Below are 20,430 nucleotides of genomic sequence, written 5' to 3'. Positions count from 1 at the left end.
GAGGGGCAGAGAGAGAGGGAGATACAGGATCTGAAACAGGCTCCAGGCTCTAAGCTGTCAGCACAGAGTCTGATGGGGGGCTCAAACTTGTGAACCATGAGATCATGACCTGAGCCAAAGTCAGATGCTTAACCGACTGCGCCACCCCGACACCCCCACAAAATAATTTTTTTAAGTAGGCTTCATGCCCAGTGTGGAGTCCAATGCAGGGCTTGAATTCACAACCTGAGCTGAGATCAAGAGTCAGATGCTTAACTGAGTGAGCCACCAAGGTGCCCTGAATACTTTTTTAAAAATCATGTTGAGCTGTCTAGAATTTGGTCATCAGATGAAAATTAGGCTGCTTATTAATGCTTCATGGATGTAAGTGATAGACATGATCTCATATTTCTTGGAAATATTAAAGTGTTTAGCTGGTATAAATAATGAAATAGCACCCAATAACAGGAGCAGCATGCAGACGATTCTGAAGAAATACAGTATCAAATGTTGAGTTCTATCTCAAGGAAATAGGTAGTAAAATGACTAGTAGACTGAGATCTAGGGGAATTTTGGTAGTGAGAGAGGAATGTGGAAGGAACAGTAAGAACACATAACCTGTGGGAATTATCTACTTGTGCGAAAGGAAAGAGACCAAACTTACTAAAACAGACCATTTTATCAAATATTTGGATATACTTTATATAAGAATTAGGTAGAGTTAGATTATAGAAGGTCTAGCTATTAGTTTCAGTTGAAACTAATGAATTCCACTAGTACTGAAGAGGGAGCCCTGTACATTCTAGAATATTTGAATAATATTGTTTTACGGATGGAAAAGAGGTCATCTAACTCCAGTGCCTTAATTTTACACACAAGGCCCCAGAGGACCAAGGAAGTTAGAGTTGCTCAATTTGAGTCACCAAATCTGATTTCCTGATTTTTAGTCTGGTACCAGATTTATCACACCACAGTGCCTCAGGGAATAAACTGACTTCAAACCCAGGTGCTCTTATTAGACATTTTGCCCAATTATGCCACTGGGTCCACACAGTTTTGTGAAAGGATCATCAGGAAAGATCATTAGGAAAGATGCATCAAGCAGTACTGCGTAAGAAGGACCAAAAAGGAAAGAGATAAGAAGCAGGAAGCACAGGGAGAAGGTTAACCTAGGCTTAGGATAACACTCTAAGGTCCAGTTGTGGGAACCGAAAGGAAATAAAAAGATTTGGAGTCTCACAGCAAAAAAAAAAAAAAAAAAAAAAAGAGGAAAAAAGGAAAAAGTTTTTACTCCATGCTCATCAGATTATATGCCGTGGAAAAATGGTAGTGTTAGAAATAAGGATAAGAGAGGAAACTTTAGGTGAGGTCAATTCTAAAACATCTTGAGGTTGAGATGATGGTGGGGTATCCATCTATACCCGTCTTCTACAAAGTTGGAGATACTGGCTTAGATCTTGATTGAGAGGTATGGATCACATAGATTGAGTGGTAATTAGCAGTGAGGTAAGAGCAAATGTCACCAAACAGTAAGGCAAAAGGGGGAAGAAAAAAAAAAAAAACAATTTGTTGTCCAGTTTTAGGGAGCAGTGCTCAGTGAATGGTTGGAAAAACAGAGGTTAAGAAAGAAGGTGAACACATGGCAGAAGGCCAAGAAGGGAGTCAGGGTAATGTTTCCTTTTAGAGTGTAACTCCTTCGAAGTAGCTGCCTATATTTTCTGCCTCTATTTTTTCTTCTCCTCTTCTCTCTTAAACCCACTCTTCTTGGTATTTCACTCTTACCACCCTACTTGAAACCGTTCTTGCCAAGATTCCTAATGACCTCAGATGCAAAAGCTCTATGATTAATTCTCAGTTTTCATTTTAATTGCTCCATCACCAGCATTTGACACAGTTGATTATTCTACTTGACATCCATTCTTCACTTGGCATTTAGAACACTACACTTTACTGGTTTTCTTCCTATCTCATTGGCCATTCCTTCTCAGTCCTCTTTGTCAGATTCACCTAATCTCTCTGACTCGTTAAGGATGGAATTCTCTAAGGCTAAGTTATTAGACCTCTTCTCTGTTTACATCCACTTCCTTGGATATACATAGATATAAACATATAAACAAATACATGCCAAATTTCTCTCTCCTCTGTAACTATCAGAGACACTGACTCTGCATCTCCACTCAAATTTCTAACTCTTAATCTTCCCTTAGATGTTTAATATATACCTCAAATTTACCATGACCAAAACTGAACTCTATATCTTCCTCCACAAACCTACTTGACCTGCTATCTTATCCATTTCAGGTAACAGCCCCTCTATCCTTTTAGTTACTAAGACCTTAAGAGTTACACTCTTTAATTCATTTTTTTTCTTTTAACCCCGTATCCAATTTGTCATTAGATGACAATCCCTTCCATATATGACTAGAATTTGATCACTTCTCACAGCCCCCTACTACCTTGGTCCAAGTCACTATCAACTGTACCTTGATGGTTCTAGTAGTCTCCTAACTAATCTGTTTCTACCCTGGCTCCTATACATTCTATTCCCAAGATAGCAGAAAGAATGATCCCATTAAAATATAAATTAGATGTCATTCTGTTTCTCAAAACCATTCACTGATTCCTTATCTCACTGGGTAAAAACCAGTGTCCTTATTAACGACCCAGAGGATCCTGCATTGTATCGATGTATCACCTCTCTAATTACAACTCACCCTACTGACTGAGAACCATAAGTCTTTTTTCTCTACCTTGAGTACACCTGGATTCCTACCAGGGTCTTTGAATTTGTCTGGAATACTCTCCCTTCACATATCTACATGCCCTAGTCCTCATTTCATTCAAATCTTTACTCAAATGTTACCTGATAATTCTATTTCAAACTGCAAAACCTTGCCTCTACCTCTCCTGCCAACATTTTTTATCCTCCTTCCCTGAACTTTTCCTTAAACTTTTGTATTACCAATATGCCATATAATTTACTTATTTATTGTCCTCTCCTCCCAAGGATACCGATCGTTTGAGGGTCAGAGTTTTTGTTTTGTTTACAGCTATGTCTCATTGTATAGAACAATGTACATGGTAGGCAATCAAATACATGTTGAATGAAGTAATGAAATGAATGAATGATAATACAGTACTTCTAAAGAATGAGTAGTTAGCAGAATCAAATAAAGTAGAGAGGAAAAGAGGGTTTGAAAATCTGGATATAGATTATATTTAGGTAGAAAGGATTTATGGATGATAAGCAAAATTTATAATAGCTATTGGCAGAGAAGACCTGTGTATTTCGTCCCTCTCACTTTTTATGTTTATTTTATCATCATTTCCCTTGATATTTTCTCCTCTCTACTGTGATAAACTCTGATAATGCCACCATTATTGGAGGACATTAGAACAAAAGAGGCCTTCATGGTGTAGGCTACTGGTTTATAAACCTGAGAGAACATTCCCTCTTGACCTGAAAAGATAGGTCAGTAGCTTGGCAAGAAGAGTTGTGTTGTAGGAATGTAGTATTATTATTATTATTATTTTTTGTCTGAGTCAACTTTTTTTTTTTTTTGTTAGCAGAATTTCTTTTCTTCTTAATCTCTATTAGGGAATATGAATTTGCTCATTCACATTTAAGAAAACCAACTGCCAGAATAAAGCTATACATGCAAGTGAAAATGAGTAAGTTAATAAGTGCCATTAAGGCCTCTGCTGAACTTATTTAAAAAAACCTTTTTTTAATGTTTATTTATTTTTGAGAAATAGAACACGAGTGGGGGAGAGGCAGAGAGGGAGACACACACACAGAATTTGAAGCAGGCTCCAGGCTCCAAGCTGTCAGCACAGAGCCCGATGCAGGGATCAAACCCACAACCGTGAGATCATGACCTGTGCTGAAACTGGATGCTTAACTGACTGAGCCACCGAGGCACCCCAAAGCCTCTCCTGAATTTAAAATACAGTTATTATGATTTTGCAAACAACTAACATAAAATCCAAAACTGATTTAAAAGAAAAATTATCTGTATTCCCACTTATGAGTCCAAAAACTTTTACATATGGCTGAAGAGAATTCTGAACATTCGTGATTAAAAGCATTATTTCTCTTTTATGAGATTTCTGAAGAAAACTAGTCATTGTATACCCAAAAGAGAAATGTAAATCTTGTTGTTGTTGTCTTTAAAGTTTATTTATTTTGAGAGAGAAAGAGAGATCATGGGAGAGGTAGAGAGAGGAAGGGGGAGAAAGAGAGAGAGAGATCATGGGAGAGGAAAGGGAGAGGGGGAGAAAGAATCCTAAGCAGGTTCCATGCTGTCAGCACTGAGCCCCACGGGGGGCTCGATCCCATGAACCATGAGATCATGACTTGAGTTGAAATCAAGAGTTGGTCACTTAACTGACTGAGCCACCTAGGCACTCTGTTGTTGTTTTTTTAAATTAAATGTCCATCAAACTAGGTATACTAACCTTCTCTTGTAGAGTTGGCTGAAAGTGCTGAACCTTTCCAGATCCCTGTAAGGACTGCCAAATGTTGCAAAATTCATCATCATCTTTACTAGGTACCTGGCAAAGCACAAAAAATTTCTTAAGGAAGTGAAACAAAAAAATTAAGATTCATATTAAAAAATAAAATTAATTCACTAAAGTTAATTAGCAGTAGACAGGATCTTAACTTCGGTTATCTGAAATCTCAGTTCTTTTTTTCTGGAGCCCGGTAATCATAAAAATATTCTATTGGAGTGGAAATGGCCTTCATCATATGTAACTAGTTTTGAATGGTTTTACTGAAAAGTAAAATGTTTATTTCCTTATTTTTGTGAGACAGAGAGAGCACAAATGGGGTAGGGGCAGACCGAGAAAGGCAGACACAGAATCTGAAATAGGCTCCAGGCTCTGAGCTGTCAGCACAGAGCCTGATGTGGGGCTTGAAGTCATGAACTGTGAGATCATGACCTGAGCCAAAGTCAGACACTTAACTGGCTGAGCCACCCAGGTGCCCCAATTGAAAAATCTTTAAAGCATGACAAATGCTATGGATTATACTAAATCAATATTCCTATGAAAATATTTTTTTTGCCTTCCAATGTACTGATATATTAACTCATTCAAACTAGTATCTAATGATTTTATTCTTAAAATCTTCCTCTTACACAAAAGCATCTAATAGATTAAAAATCACCTATTACTTATGGGGAACTGATTTTGTTCAGATTAAACTCTGAAAAAATATGCACCAAAATTTAATAGTGGTTACCTATGAAATTTGAGAGTATTTTTGCTTCTGTTTCCTTTGCTCTTATCTCCTTATCTGTGTTTTCTAATTAGTCTATAATGAACACATATTACTTGGATTAAAGTGAGGTTAAGATAAAAAATGTGATTAAGATTTGGGGACATGGAATAAGGTTAAAGTGTCTCTCACAAACAATTCAATTTTGTCCCCAGAAAGATAAAATGAAGTAAATCATCCATGAGTTACATAGTAGAAACTTGTAAATAACTTTTAATAAATTTAATTCTCTCCCTGTTAACGTTTCAAATTCATGTTATTTTGTAGTAGATATAACATTTGAGTTATATAAGAAAAAAATGGAAACTTTAGTTTCAAAGGTAAATATATGAAAACAAAACAGACATCCTCAGGCTATTTAAAAAATGTGTTTCTTCTTTAATATAATTAATTTTATAACAGAGGTAGAAGGCTATCAGTAGCACTCTTTACTAGTCCATTAACTTAAAATAAATCTGAAATTGATTTGAACTAAAATTTTTTTAAAAACTAAGTCAAATTATGTTTCCACTTACAAAGTCTGCCTGTGATTTGTAAGGGGCAGAAAGAAATGAGACTAAGCGCCTTACTTGAGTAGGAACAAAAAGTGATTGCGGGGAATGGTTCAGGCCTCCCAAATGCCCAGAGGAAATTGATGAATTTGAGCTATAGTGATTCACAGCTGGTTGTGGTTTCACAATGGCTGTCAACTTCTGATTTCCAGTTTCAGAGCGACTCCCATGAGAAAGATTCACCAAGGCACTTGTTGGCAGTCGATAACCTCTACCAGGTGAGCACCTAAAAGTAAACAGTTATTTCAGGGGGAAATAATACTAAATGTGTTAGGGAGCAGACAAATCAAATTATTTTTGGGTGGACACTCAGTCCATAATCTGAATTAATAAACGTTACTCTTAAATTCAGCAGAGGAACCTGAAATCATAGAAAGATCTCAATTTATAAGATGATACATTTCTGAAAAGTTTCTGAATAGACTACTCAGTGCTACCAAGTGGGGGAACAACTCTTCTACAGGTGTGGTGTGCAAGGGATGTGTGTATGTGTTAGTTTGCTCTCAGAAGGCTGGTAACAAAATATCTGAGTATAACTAAAAATTTATGAATTAAATGTCAAGCTTCTTTTAAAAACTGGGATGTACAGTTTGGTTTATGAAAGACCAGGAGATACTCAAATGCGGCACTGTTCTCAGTGGACCTCTCCCTACACAATAGGGCAAATGTTAACTTTGATCACATTTGTCTCCTGATCAATTGCTGAGTCTAGCCTTTTTATCCTCACCTTCCCATCTTAAAGTTATGGACCCAGGAAGGCTTAAAAGACAAGTATTTGTGATTTCCTTCCTTCCTAGCCTTAACAAAAATATTAGATATTAAAATAAATCTTCTCTTGTCAAAAGTTCTTAACTCTATTATGCACTTTTTCTAAGAATATAATCCTCTTATATTAAGAGATGATGGAGTAGAATTATTTTATGACAAATCTTTATATGATTTGTAGAAAATATGTTCATGAGAACTATACTTAAAGATTCTGCATTATAGAAATGAATGTACAGGTAATCTTTTACACAGCTCTCTATCAGTAAAGAAATCCAGTGCCTCTACCTAGGAGTGAAAAAAAAGACACTGAGAAAAAAGTTAATCATCTTAAAAATGTATCTTCTAAGTTACTGGGCTAAGGTTACTGGTGATCAAACATTTTCATGAAAAATAAAATCAGATATGAGATCCAGACTGCTGCTGCATTTGAAGACTGTAGACAGTTAAAGTCTTTCGGTAACAGGCACATTTGAGTTGTAAAACAACAGTAATAGCATTGTGAGGGTTACTTGGAAAAGGACTGACAATAGTGATTTTATGCAAATAAGCTAAACAAGGGGTGCCTGGGTGGCTCAGTTGGTTAAGTGTTCGACTCTAGATCTTGGCTCAGATCTCAGGGTCATGAGTTCAAGCCGTCTTGGGCTCCATGCTGGGTGTGGAGCCTACTTTTAAAAAGAAAAGAGACTAAACCAGAGTAATCAATTTTTTATTTAATTAGTCACTAATCAAAATAGAGGAGAAAAAGAAACTAAGCTAAATTCAGTTTAGCTTTCCAGCTAGTTTCTAGAAGGGAGACAGGAAACTGGAAAGGACTTCATTTAATCCTCACAAGAATCTAGTGAAGTATGTATCTTCATTATAAATGAGGAAATTGAGGGTCAGAATGCTTTTAACTACCTACTCAAGGTAACTCAAAGAATAAGTGAGAGAACCCATTCCATGTACTTTTCATTCTATCATAATCCTTTTTCCTGTACATTTTCTATCAGTGCTTCCCCCAAATGAATAAAACTCACCCATACTAATTTAAACAAAAAATCCAATTCTCTTCCTTTAAACCTGCTAACCTCTAGTTATCTTTTCTCTCCTTCATGGTCAAACTTCTCAAGGGCCAGCTCCATTTCCTGCCTCCTCAAACCACCTGAGTCTGGCTTCAGCATCCACAATTCCACTAAAATGCAAATCTGATGTCACAGCTTTGATTTTGATGACTTCACATTGCTTTAAGGATGAAGGCCAAGATACCAAAATCTTAACATGTCCTCAAAGTTGGCTTACAAGTTCCTGCAGTGTGGTTCTTGCTTTTCTCTTTTACTCTAATCTTGTTAAAGTTCAGACACACTTGCATTTTTTTTTTTTTGAATGACTGAATAGGTCCTTTGTTATATGTTGTTATTTCTTCTTCATGACCACTTAACATTCTTCTTCCCTCTTCCTCCAGTTAGCTATTATTCATTCTTTAAGTCTCATCTTAAATACTTGTCAAGAAGGCTTTCTAGAATTCTCAGGACAAGTTATACTCTTATAGAAACCTGAACTTTTCCTTCCCAGCACTTCTCACATTTTAACTAAATAACTAATATTATAATCAGTTACACAATTATCTCCCCCACTAAAATGAAAGCTCTGTGAAAGTAGAAAGCGTGTCTGTCTTACTCATTGCTACCTTCCCTGGTAGCAAGTATGATGTCTTGCATATAAGAGGAATTCAAAACGGAGACAAATAAGTACAGTAAAGTCACTGGTCACATGTTCATATTCACAAAGTATAATTATCATCAGGAAATACAAACCTTATTGTTAAGCCTCCGGGAAATTCTTCATCAAATAATACTTCAAATAGTACATCAGCTTCTCTGTTAGCTGTGAAAAAAAAGAGATTTAAAAATCATATAATGAAAAATCAGCTTATAAGTTTTTGAACTTTGAGAAACATTAATTACAATTATCAAAAAGTAGTGCAGGGGAATACACTAAATGAAAAATAGATAAACTCACAGATTACCGGTATTAATTTAAAGCAAAATAATATTTTAAATTATATGCTTTGGGAAGATTAATCATGTTTTTCTCTCTGCTTTTGTCTATGTTTGAAATTATTCATAATAAGGGGAGGGGCCAACATGGCAGAGAAGTAGGGGGATCTGAAGTTCCCTCCTCTCTCAAACAAAGCAAGGTTGAAGATAAAGGACTTTGAATTCCAAGAGTCTGGGAGGCAAAGAGACAGTAGCTTCCAGGAACCCACCAGGACAACCTGACGGGCCAGAGGTGTGTGACTGCGAACTGGGAGAGATAAATTGAACGGAGGGAAGGGATCCCCTTCTGCAGAGACAAAGGACAAGAAAGAGAGGCTGGGGAAGCATAGGACTGTATCTGGACAAGAGAAAAACCATGGACCTGGACAGAGAAAGGGCCAATCTCTAATTGAGGGGCTTTCTCTGGACTGGGCTGGCTGCCTGGATCACGCACCTGGGCAGGAGGGGAGTCAGCCCCAGGTTCGGTGGCTAGGTCAGGGGCACAGTCCACAGTGGGAGAAAGTGATCCTCTCCCTGGACTGCTGTGGGACATGACAAAGCCTGACTGCCTCCGCCAGTCAGAGAGTGGCACTCCCCCAGTACCCGGGCACATGGAGCAGGAGTTTGAATCCCAGGCAAGTGCCAGGGCACAGGAGTCGGCCGGGCAGGACAAACCGCCTTGATTGCACCCATGGCACAGTGAGGATGGCTTAAACAGAATGGTTTGGGACACCTGGTCTGTGGAGGAGAGACTGGGGCGTTGTCATTTTTCTCCCCATTACCAACAAGGTGGGGCTTCAGGCATCGGCCCTAGGGCCCACAGTGGAGATGTGACCTGCCTAAACCAAACCACACTCCTCTGCACCTGGTAACTGCATATCTGCTGGAGTGGGATTGACGCTGACAGACAGCACCAGACAGCCCCTCCTCCAGACCAGTGCTGTTGCACTGCCTGGTTTAATTCTCAGACAATTCTTATTTATAGATATGTTCTTCCTTCCTTTTCTCCTTCTTATCTCTTCCCTCCTCTAGTCTGGTTACTCTGGTTATTGGTTTGTTCAAGCAGACATATTTAATCCATTCTCTTGATACATGTTCCACACCTCCTTCTTTATTCTCCTCTCTCTCTCTCTCTCTGAATTAAGCCATATAGTTTCTGTCTGGACAATTTTATTTTCTTTTTCCCCTTTTTCCTCCTTTATTTTCCTTTTTCTCTCTCTCTCTCTCTTTGGATTAAGCTGTATAGTTTCTCTGGTCAACTTTTATTTTTTCTTTTTCCCCACCCCTGTCATTTCTTTGTATGGGATAAGGCCTCTTCTATCAGCACCACTTCCACCATGTTGTTTACTTGTAGCTGGTGTTTCTGGCTTTTTGTTTTTGGGTTTTTTGTTTATTTGTGTGTTTGTTTGTTTTTGTTTGTTTTCCTTTCCAGGGCTACTTTAGCGAACAAATCAAAGTACACCTGGCGGAGGGTTCAAAACATCACTACGGACAGGGAGATAAAGTAACCAAAGTCACAACAACAGAGAGCAAGTAACACTCTCCAAAAAAACATCTTCTACAGGGCCAGGCCCTGGACAATGTATGACCCCTCTTTAATATGGTAGTGTTTGCAGGTGCAGGACACATAACGAGCTTTTAAAACACACATAAGGGACAAAAAAACTAGCCAAAATGACAAAATGGAAAAATTCTCAAAAGAAATTCCAGGAAGAAATGACAGCTAAAGAATTTCTCAAAACAGATATAAACAATATATGTGAACAAGAATTTAGAATAATAGTCATAAGATTAATTGCTGGACTTGAAAAAAGTATAGAAGACAGGAGAGAATCTATTGCTACAGAGATCAAGGAACTGAAAAACAGTCATGATAAATTAAAAAATGTTGTAAATGAGGTGCAAAATAAACTACAGGAGGTGACAGTGAGAAATGATGAGGCAGAGGGGAGAATAGGTGAAATAGAAGATAAAATTATGGAAAAAGATGAAGCTGAGAGAGAGAGATAAAAAAATTCTGGATCATGAAGGGAGAATTAGAGAACTAAGTGATTCAATGAAATGGAACAATATCTATATCATAGGAGTTCCAGAAGAAGAAGAGAGAAAGGGGCCAAAGGTGTGCTTGAACAAATCATAGCTGAGAACTTCCCCAATCTGGGGAAGGAAACAGACATTGAAATCCAGGAGGCACAGAGAACTCCCTTTAGATGTAACCTGAATTGATCTTCTGCACGACATATCACAGTGAAACTGGCAAAATACAAAGACAAAGAGAGAATTCTGAAAGCAGCTAGGGATAAATGGGCCTTAACTTACAAGGGTAGACATAAGGGTAGTAGCAGACCTATCTACTGAAACTTGGCAGGCCAGAAAGGAGTGGAAGGAAATTTTCAATGTGATGAATAGGAAAAACATGCAGCCAAGAATCCTCTATCCAGCAAGCCTGTCATTCAGAATAGAAGAAGAGATGAAGGTTTTCCCAAACAAACAAAAACTGAAGGAATTCATCACCACTAAACCAGCACTACAAGAGATCCTAAGGGGGACTCTGTGAGTATTGCAAAGACCACCAAGGACCAGAGCCATCACTACAAGCACAAAACCTACAGACAACACAAGACTCTAAACCCGTATCTTTTAATAATAACACTGAATGTAAATGGACTAAATGCTCCAATCAAAAGACACAGGGTATCAGAATGTATAAAAAAAAATAAGACCCAACTATTTGCTGTCTACAAGAGATCCATTTTAGACCTGAGGACACCTTCAGGTTGAAAGTGAGGGGATGGAGAACCATCTATCATGCTACTGGAAGTCAAAAGAAAGCTGGAGTAGCCATACTTATATCAGACAAACTAGATTTTAAACTAAAGACTGTAACAAGAGATGAAGAAGGGCATTATATAATAATTAAGGGGTCTCTCCATAAAGAAGAGCTAACAATTATAAATATTTATGCACAAAATTTGGAATCACCCAAATATATAAAAAAATTAATCATAAACATAAGCAATCTTATTGATAAAAATGTGGTAATTACAGGGGACTTTAATACTCCATTTACAACAATGGATAGATCATCTAGACAGAACATCAATAAAGAAACAATGGCTCTGAATGATATACTGGACCAGATGGACTTGACAGATATACTTAGAACTTTTCATCCTAAAGCAGCAGAATATACATTCTTCTGAAGTGCACAAGGAAGACAGATCACATACTGGGTCACAAAACAACCCTCAACAAATACAAAAGAACTGAGATCATACCATGCATACTTTCAGATCACAATGCTATGAAACTTGAAATCAACCACAGGAAAAAGTTTGGAAAACCTCCAAATGCATGAAGGTTAAAGAACATCCTACTAAAGGATGAATGGGTCAACCAGGCAATTAAAGAAGAAATTTGAAAATATATGTTAACAAATGAAAATGACAACACAACACTCCAAACCCTTTGGGATGCAGCAAAGGTAGTCCTAAGGGGAAAATACACTGCAATCCAAGCCTACCTCAAGAAACAAGAAAAATCCCAAATACAAAATCTAACAGCACACCTAAAGGAACTAGAAGCAGAACAATAAAGAAACCCCAAACCCAGCAGAAGAAGAGAAAGAATAAATATCAGAGCAGAAATAAATAATACAGAATCCAAAAAAAAACCCACAAACAAAACAAAACAAAACAAAACAGTAGAAAAGATCAATGAAACCAAGAGTTGGTTTTCTGAAAAAATAAACAAAATTGATAAAACCCTAGCCAGACTTCTCAAAAAGAGAGATGACCCAAATAGATAAAATCATGAATGAAAATGGATTTATCACTACCAACGCCTCAGAAATACAAGCAATTATCAGAGAATACTATGAAAAATTATATGCCAAAAAACAGGACAACCTGGAAGAAATGGAGAAATTCCTAGACACCCACACACTACCAAAACTCAAACAGGAAGAAATAGAAAATTTGAACAGACCCATAACTAGTGAAGAAATTGAATCAGTTATCAAAAATCTCCCAACGGGAGCACCTGGGTGACTCACTCAGTTAAGCTTCTCACTTCAGCTCAGGTCATGATCTCACGGCTTGTGAGTTTGAGCCCCACCCTGGGCTTTGTGCTGACAGCTCGGAGCATGGAGCCTGCTTCCAATCAGTGTCTCCCTTTTTCTCTGCCCCTCTCCTGCTCATGCTCTGTCTCTTTCTCTCAAATATAAATAAATGTTAAAACAAAAAAATTAATTAAAAACAAAACAAAACAAAAAACAAAACATCTCCCAACAAGTAAGAGTCCTGGACCAGATGGTTTCCCTGAGGAATTCTACCAGACATTTAAAGCAGAGATAATACCTATCTTTCTCAAGCTATTCCAAAAAATAGAAATGGAAGGAAAACTTATGGACTCATTCTATGAAGCCCACATTATCTTGATTCCTAAACCTGAGAGAGACCCCACAAAAAAAGGAGAACTACAGGCCAATATCCCTGATGAACATGGATGCAAAAATTCTCAACAAGATACTAGCAAACTGAATTCAACAGCATATAAAAAGAATTCTTCATCATGATCAAGTGGGATTCATTCTTGGGCTGCAGGTCTGGTTCAATATTTGCAAATCAATCAATGTGATACATCACATTAATAAAAGAAAGGATAAGAACCATATAATCCTGTCAACAGATGTAGAAAAACCATTTGACAAAATACAACAACGTTTAATAAAAACCCTCAAGAAATTCGGGATAGAATGAACATACTTAAACATCATAAAAGCCATATATGAAAAGCCAGCAGCTAATATCATCCTCAATGGGGAAAAACTGAGAGCTTTCCTGCTGAGATCAGGAACACGACAGGGATGTCCACTCTCACCACTGTTGTTTAACATAGTATTGGAAACCCGAGCACCAGCAATCAGACAACAAAATAGAATAAAAAGGCCATCAAAATTGGCAAAGAAGAAGTCAAACTTTCACTTTTCTCAGACAACTTGGAAAACCCGAAAGACTGGCTAAAAGACTTCTAGAACTGATACATGAATTCAGCAAAGTCGCAGGGTACAAAATCAATGTACAGAAATCGGTTGCATTTTTATACACCAATAATGAAGCAACACAAAGAGAAATAAAGAAACTGATCCCATTTACAATAGCACCAAGAACCATAAGATACCTGGGAATAAACCTAACCAAAGATGTAAAAGACCTGTATGCTGAAAACTAGAGAAAGCTTATGAAGGAAATTGAAGAAGGCACAAAAAAATGGAAAAGCATTCCATGTTCATGGATTGGAAGAATAAATATTGTCAAAATGTCAATACTACCCAAAGCAATCTACACATTCAATGCAATATCAATCAAAATTGTACCAGCATTCTTCTCAAAGCTAGAACAAACAATCCTTAAATTTGTATGGAACCACAAAAGACCCTGAATAGCCAAAGTAATATTGAAGAAGAAAACCAAAGTGGGAGGCATCGCAATCCCAGACTTTAGCCTCTACTACAAAGCCGTAGGCATCAGGACAGTATGGTATTGGCACAAAAACAGACACATAGACCAATAAAATAGAATACAGAACCCAGAAATGGACCCACAAATGTATGGCCAACTGATCTTTCACAAAGCAGCAAAGAGTATCTAATGGAAAAAAGACAGTATCTTCAGCAAATGGTGCTGGAAAAACTGGACAGTGACATTTAGAAGAATGAAACCGGACCACTTTCTTACACCATACACAAAGATAAATTCAAAATTGATGAAAGACCTAAATGTGAGACGTGAAACCATCCAAATCCTAGAGGAGAAAGCAGGCAACGACCTCTTTGACCTTGGCTGCAGCAACTTCTTACTAGACACATCTCTGGAGGCAAGGGAAACAAAAGCAAAAATGACCTATTGGGGCCTTTGGAGTTTGCAGTTTTGAAGGCCTTGCAGTAAGACAGATAAAAGATGACAAAGATCTGAAAACATCGTAGTTTATTTAATAAAAGGAAGAGAATGGAGAGAACAGAAATATTATTAGATAGAATTGGCAGGGGTCTGTGACCTGTGTAGATAAAAAGGATGGAGACACCAAAGATGACTCCAAGGTTCTGGCTGAGATGACTTGGTTGATTATGGATGTCATAACTGAGATATGAGACACATGAGAAAGATTGCAATAAATTTAGATAGGAACAGAGAAGAATACATTTGGCAGAGAAGCTCATGAGATATATCTGGCAAGATTAAATTTATCCAAAATGCCAAGGTAAAGTGAAATAATTAGCTATAATAACGTTTTGAACTCTAAGCCCAAATTAATAATACAGTCACATTACTTGAGAATTGACTAACCCTCCCACTCCCCTCCATCTCCCTCTCTTTTTTTCTCTCCACCCTTCCCCTACTCCTTTCCACTTTATTGCTTCTGTTTCTCTGGAAAACCCTAACATAATATCTGATAATATCCTAGCCTGTGGTAGGAGTGGAGGGATGTCTGTATTTTTTTATTAAAAAGGACTAGGGGGGCGCCTGGGTGGCGTAGTCGGTTAAGCATCTGACTTCAGCCAGGTCACGATCTCGCGGTCCGTGAGTTTGAGCCCCGCGTCGGGCTCTGGGCTGATGGCTCAGAGCCTGGAGCCTGTTTCCAATTCTGTGTCTCCCTCTCTCTCTGACCCTCCCCGGTTCATGCTTTGTCTCTCTCTGTCCCAAAAATAAATAAACGTTGAAAAAAAATTTTTTTTTTTTAAAAACAAGGACTAGGCAAAAATGAACTATTGGGGCCTTTGGAGTTTGCAGTTTTGAAGGTCTTGCAGTAAGACAGATCCTTTACTGCCCAGCCAAAACCAAGTCTGCAGAGCTCATCCAGTGTCCAACATCCAGCCGTACCTTTTAGCCTGACACTTTTACTTGAAATCTAAACTCAAGAAAGTGAGGCTCAATGAGAGGCAGGAGTTTCTCCTCTGAAGGCTTAAAGCTCACCTTCTAGGTTCCCATTCCCCATCTGAGGGAGGGGCCATTTCTCAGAAGATTATTAAGATTGTAAAAGATATGAGGATTGTTCACTCCCTCTAGTAAAGATGACTATGGAGATGAGGTCTCAACTGAGGACAGTAACGACAAATACTCCCCTTTTTATTCCATGTCCATGGCAGACATAGTTAAAAATCAATGACAAAGCTCTTTCCCACTCAGCATAGATTCAATTTTAAAATCCTTCTCAAGACAAAATCCCAAGTAGTCACTATTACTGATAGGAGTGGTCAGAAGAAAGGAAACTTCTACGTTATCAGGGTCCCAAGACAACTTGACTAGAATACAATCCAATAAGCTCAGTATTTGAACAGCTGATGCATAGGGTTGAGCAGATAGCAGCAGGGGCTTGTTGTTTCATCACACCCATCTGACCCTTACCATTCCTCGCCCAAACAATCACACCAAGGTTGAGTGCCTGAGACAAGAAAGGACAGTGCTGCCAACACCCTGACCCCTTGGCACCTGATATGTTGCTTCATGCTACTTTGACTTTTTTTGGAATCTATGCTGCAAAGCAGCTCATGCCAGGCATCCCTCTGAGGCACATTTAGATCCTTAGTTGCTTCTTCCTTTTTCCCTCCATTTTCTCATATTTTTCTTTTTAATAAAAAATACACGACATAAAATTTACCATCTTAATGATTTTTAAGTGTGCAATACAGTTAACTATGTACATTATTGCTCTCTGCTTAGATATAAGACACTTAATTTGTGTTTTACTTTACAATACAGAAACAGTTGAAGACACACCAAGTACTGAGATATTACCCCCTTTAATTCCTATGATGGTGCCCCGAAGGCCAACTGGAACTGAAAAGTTCTCTCTCACATTTACCACACGGTCAAAAAGACGAAATTCTGCATCTCGATCAGGAATGACTCCATGTTGCTGTTCTAAAGGCTGAAGAGAAGAAAGCTTTAATTATTATTAACTCTAATTTGAAATAGTTTTTCTATTACTATAACAAAAACATTGTGTTCTTTCTACACTTTCAAAGTAAAAACAACTTTGAATTCTTTGATAGGAAACTTACTCTGTACAGCAAATGGGGCTTCACTGTCACTCGTACCTTCTTATTATTCTTTCTTTGCTGAAGAAAAAAAATGTTTAAATATTTAAAAACATAAAATTATAAAATTGTTATTTGACTTTATGTTAAAAATATAAAATTATTATTCATTTGGACATGATTATATTTAAAAAGCCAAATGAGTAATTAAAAGAATATCTGAAGTTCTTCAGATGCAGCAAGGAGGAATAATACATACTTAAAAAATTTTTTTAATTAAATTTTTGTTGAAGTATAAGACACAGAAAAATGCAAAGTTGTATGCATACAGCCTGTGAGTTTTTATGAGCTTATCTATGTATAACCATACTGAGTTCAAGAGAGAACATTAGTAAGCACAACATAAGAACTCCTGTATTCCCTCCCAGTTACTACCATTCCCCAAAATAACCTTATTTCTAACACAAAAGATTAGATTTATCTTTTGGAACTTTATGTAAATGTTATCCTACTCAAATACTTTTTTACTCTAAAAAGAATTATATCTGATGGCCAATGAAGATTTATATTAAAGGAAAAAAAGGTATGAAGTACTGATCTATGACATTACTGTCGGTTTTCTGGCTACTTATTAAAATTAAGGTGGCATTCATTTAACAAAGTCCTTGCTTTTGGAATCTTTCATGAAATTGGCTTTGATGTTTGAATTTTTTGATCATCGACAAATGCCTGAAGAAGACTTTTGTCCCATCTTTACTCCTTGTTAATTTTGTGAACTCACACTCAAGCATCAGCTTCCTTTTACTGTAAGATAGAAATATTATTACCTGTTCTATCATAGTTTATATCCATTGCAATCCATAACTACCATTCACATTAAATATTTTTTAAATGAATTCTCATCTACTAAGAAAAATGGCAGCAGTTTACTTATACGGCAGCCCCTATCTTTAGAACATAGTTTATGGAAATAAGCACAAAAGGCACAAAACAGCTCCAAGCTAGAGGCCATACAGTAGAGTTCATGTATTTATATATTGTAAAATGCTCAAGCCTTTAAATAGAGCCTATTATCTTTTATTACAAAGATATTTGATTTATTCTTTCAAATGAATCTTTACTGAGTTCCATTTACATGCCATGTATTAATCTGGATGCTAAGGATAAAACTGTGACCTATTCCTTTAGTCTACTTAGAGAGACATACAAGAAATAAAATAAGGAAAATATATAGTATGTTTGATGGTAGAAAGCACAGAGAAAAATAAAGCAGGTAAAGGGGATCAGCAGTGTGTAGAGAGGTCACGATTTTAAACAGAATGAATAGGGGCGCCTGGGTGGCTCAGTCAGTTAAGTGTCTGACTTCGGCTCAGGTCATGATCTCATGGTTTAGTTCATGAATTGGAGCCCTGAGTCAGGCTCCGTGCTGACAGTTCACAGCCTGGAGCCTATTTTGGATTCTGTGTCTCCCTCTATCTCTCTCTGCCCCTTCCTTGTTCATGCTCTCTCAAAAATAACTAACATTAAAAACAAACAAACTAGAATGAATAATGAAGGCAGTACAGACAAGATGTCTATGCTTCCAGCCCACAGCACACTAGGACTAATAGGGTACAAGTTATGCCCACTGACAACAGCAAAAGGAGAAAAAAATAAATTTATTTATTTAAGGTATGGTGTTTTTTTGTTTTTTGTTTTTTGTTTTTTGAGAGAGAGAGAGAGAGAGAGCATGAGCAGGGGAAGGGGCAGAGAGAGAGAGGGAAAGAGAATCCCAAGCAGGCTTCACACTGTCAGTGCAGAGCCTGATGTGGGGCTTGATCTCACAAACTGTGAGATTATGACCTGAGCTGAAGTCAGGCGCTTAAACGACTGAGCCACCCAAGTGCCCCCAAAATAAAAGAAATTTAAAGTAATTTAAAAAAGCAGACACCAATCCTGGGCCTAGAGTACTGCATGTGAGAAAAAAAAACACTCTAAGCACTCTAAACACTCTAATACCTCTAAGCACTGATTAGGGGACATGGCAATCAAACCTGATTCATCAGGCAAATTTTAAACAGGAATTTTCACAATAGGCTCCAACCACAGCTGCTAAATGAAAAACTCTGGGGTCTGGCTACTCAAAATGTGATCACTTGGGAACTCGTTAGAAATGCAGAATCTCAAGCCTCATCATAGAACTAGTGAAACAGAATCTGTGTTTTAACAAATCCTCCAGTGACTCATTTGCACAGTAAAGTATGAGAAGTATTGCTGTAGGGGTGGAATCCAGAATACACTTGTTAAAAAGATCCTTTAGTAATTTTGATAATTAGCTGAGTTTGGGAACCACTGCCCAATAAGAAAACTACTGATAATTCTAATGAAGATCCTACATTATAAAGAAAAAGTTTAATTATGTTCAGAATGTTCTATTTATTTTTTTAGCTTTTTTCTCCTTTTCTCTATTATCCTAATAACATTATAACACTAAAAAGAAAAAAAAGCCACTCCTTGACAGCACCTCCTTAACACATTAACTGGTTTTAAAAACATTCCTGTCTTAATCTATATGCACACACATCTAAAAAGTGTTGCAACCAAACAATAGACTATAAATTTGTATATACATCTTTTGTTTGTAAAGTAAGGGGAAAATGTGTAAAGCATTTTAGAAAGTTCTGCATCCAAATGGATTAAAATAAAATTTGGGGACTTAAAGTAATTAACCTTTATTAAGTAGAAAACTCATTTCAAATACAATGCTGTACAATATATTTTATCTTAGGATGAAAGATAAGTTTTAAAAAATACAGGTTAAAAAAGAAATGCAGGTTTCTATCCTTAGATATCTGAGTGTGAATGAGTTTTCAAAAACTCAAACTTGTGGCTTTAAGCCTCATATTTTCTTCGTAAAGAGAAAAAGTGTCATCCAGTAGTAATTTTCTAGACTGTCTTCACAGCTCTTGAGTATGTGATAAAAGAATTCAAATAACAATAGCCAAGCATCATTAGGCATTAAAAATAGGCAATATTAGAAGGAGTTTACATGTCCTAACTTAGTTAGTCCTTTTGACGACCCTATGAAGTAGGTACTATTTTATTCTCATTTTACCAATGAGGTAGTAGAGGCATGGAAAGGTTAAGTATCTTGTCTCAGGTTGTAAGTATTGAAAGAGGAATGGGGGAAGATGGTTTCAGAGCCCATTTCTAAACTTACTCTGCTATCAAGAGTAATTTGTTAGCAAAACAACATCATTTTAATAAAAAGGCAAATGTGTGGAAAATAAAATCAAAAGTTAAAAAAAGGAATATAATCAGACATAAATTAGAATCACTGAGTTCACGTTTTATTTGGTTGAAACACAAATGAATTATTTGTAGAATGATATGCAGTCCATTTAATTTCAAATCTCATCAATCATCTTGGTTACTAAAAATTAGTACCTTGCACTTTTCGACTTCTTCCTCAATTTTCTCAACAATAGCTGCATCCAGAATTTGTAAATCACAAGAAGAACGAGACAGAGTACTGACAGGATGTCCCTTTAGCCAAGTAATAATTTCTTGAACTTTCTCAGCACTACATTAAAAACAATAATTATTTCACATTGATTAAAACTTTCTGAGGGTTTATATAAAGAGCCTAATATAAATTTTCTGAAGGCCGTGAATTATAAATGACATCAAATACATAATTAATGATCACTAAACTTAATTGGGATTATAAATCTAATATAAACATGGACATATTACTTCTCAGTAATTTAAAAAAAACACAAAATTTGGGGCACCTGCCTGGCTCAGTCAGGAGAGCAT

At 37.0% G+C, this 20,430-nt stretch overlaps 1 protein-coding gene across 4 annotated transcripts in view; it reads right to left on the bottom strand.

The window, feature by feature from the left end:
* Positions 1–20,430, bottom strand: part of XRN1 (5'-3' exoribonuclease 1) — a 119,517-nt gene that overhangs the window by 22,737 nt on the left and 76,350 nt on the right. For all 4 annotated transcript variants that reach the window (XM_045037486.1, XM_045037487.1, XM_045037488.1 and 1 more), the window contains 6 exons: positions 20,059–20,194; positions 16,657–16,713; positions 16,391–16,523; positions 8,373–8,442; positions 5,830–6,037; positions 4,438–4,533 (listed from right to left, as the gene is read on the bottom strand). In XM_045037486.1, coding sequence (XP_044893421.1) covers positions 4,438–4,533; positions 5,830–6,037; positions 8,373–8,442; positions 16,391–16,523; positions 16,657–16,713; positions 20,059–20,194 — 700 coding nt within the window. The remainder of the gene's footprint in view (positions 1–4,437; positions 4,534–5,829; positions 6,038–8,372; positions 8,443–16,390; positions 16,524–16,656; positions 16,714–20,058; positions 20,195–20,430) is intronic.

This window comes from Felis catus, chromosome C2 (assembly GCF_018350175.1).
Source record: "Felis catus isolate Fca126 chromosome C2, F.catus_Fca126_mat1.0, whole genome shotgun sequence".
Taxonomy (NCBI): Eukaryota; Metazoa; Chordata; class Mammalia; order Carnivora; family Felidae; genus Felis; species Felis catus.
This window is presented reverse-complemented; position numbering and strand designations above follow the sequence as displayed.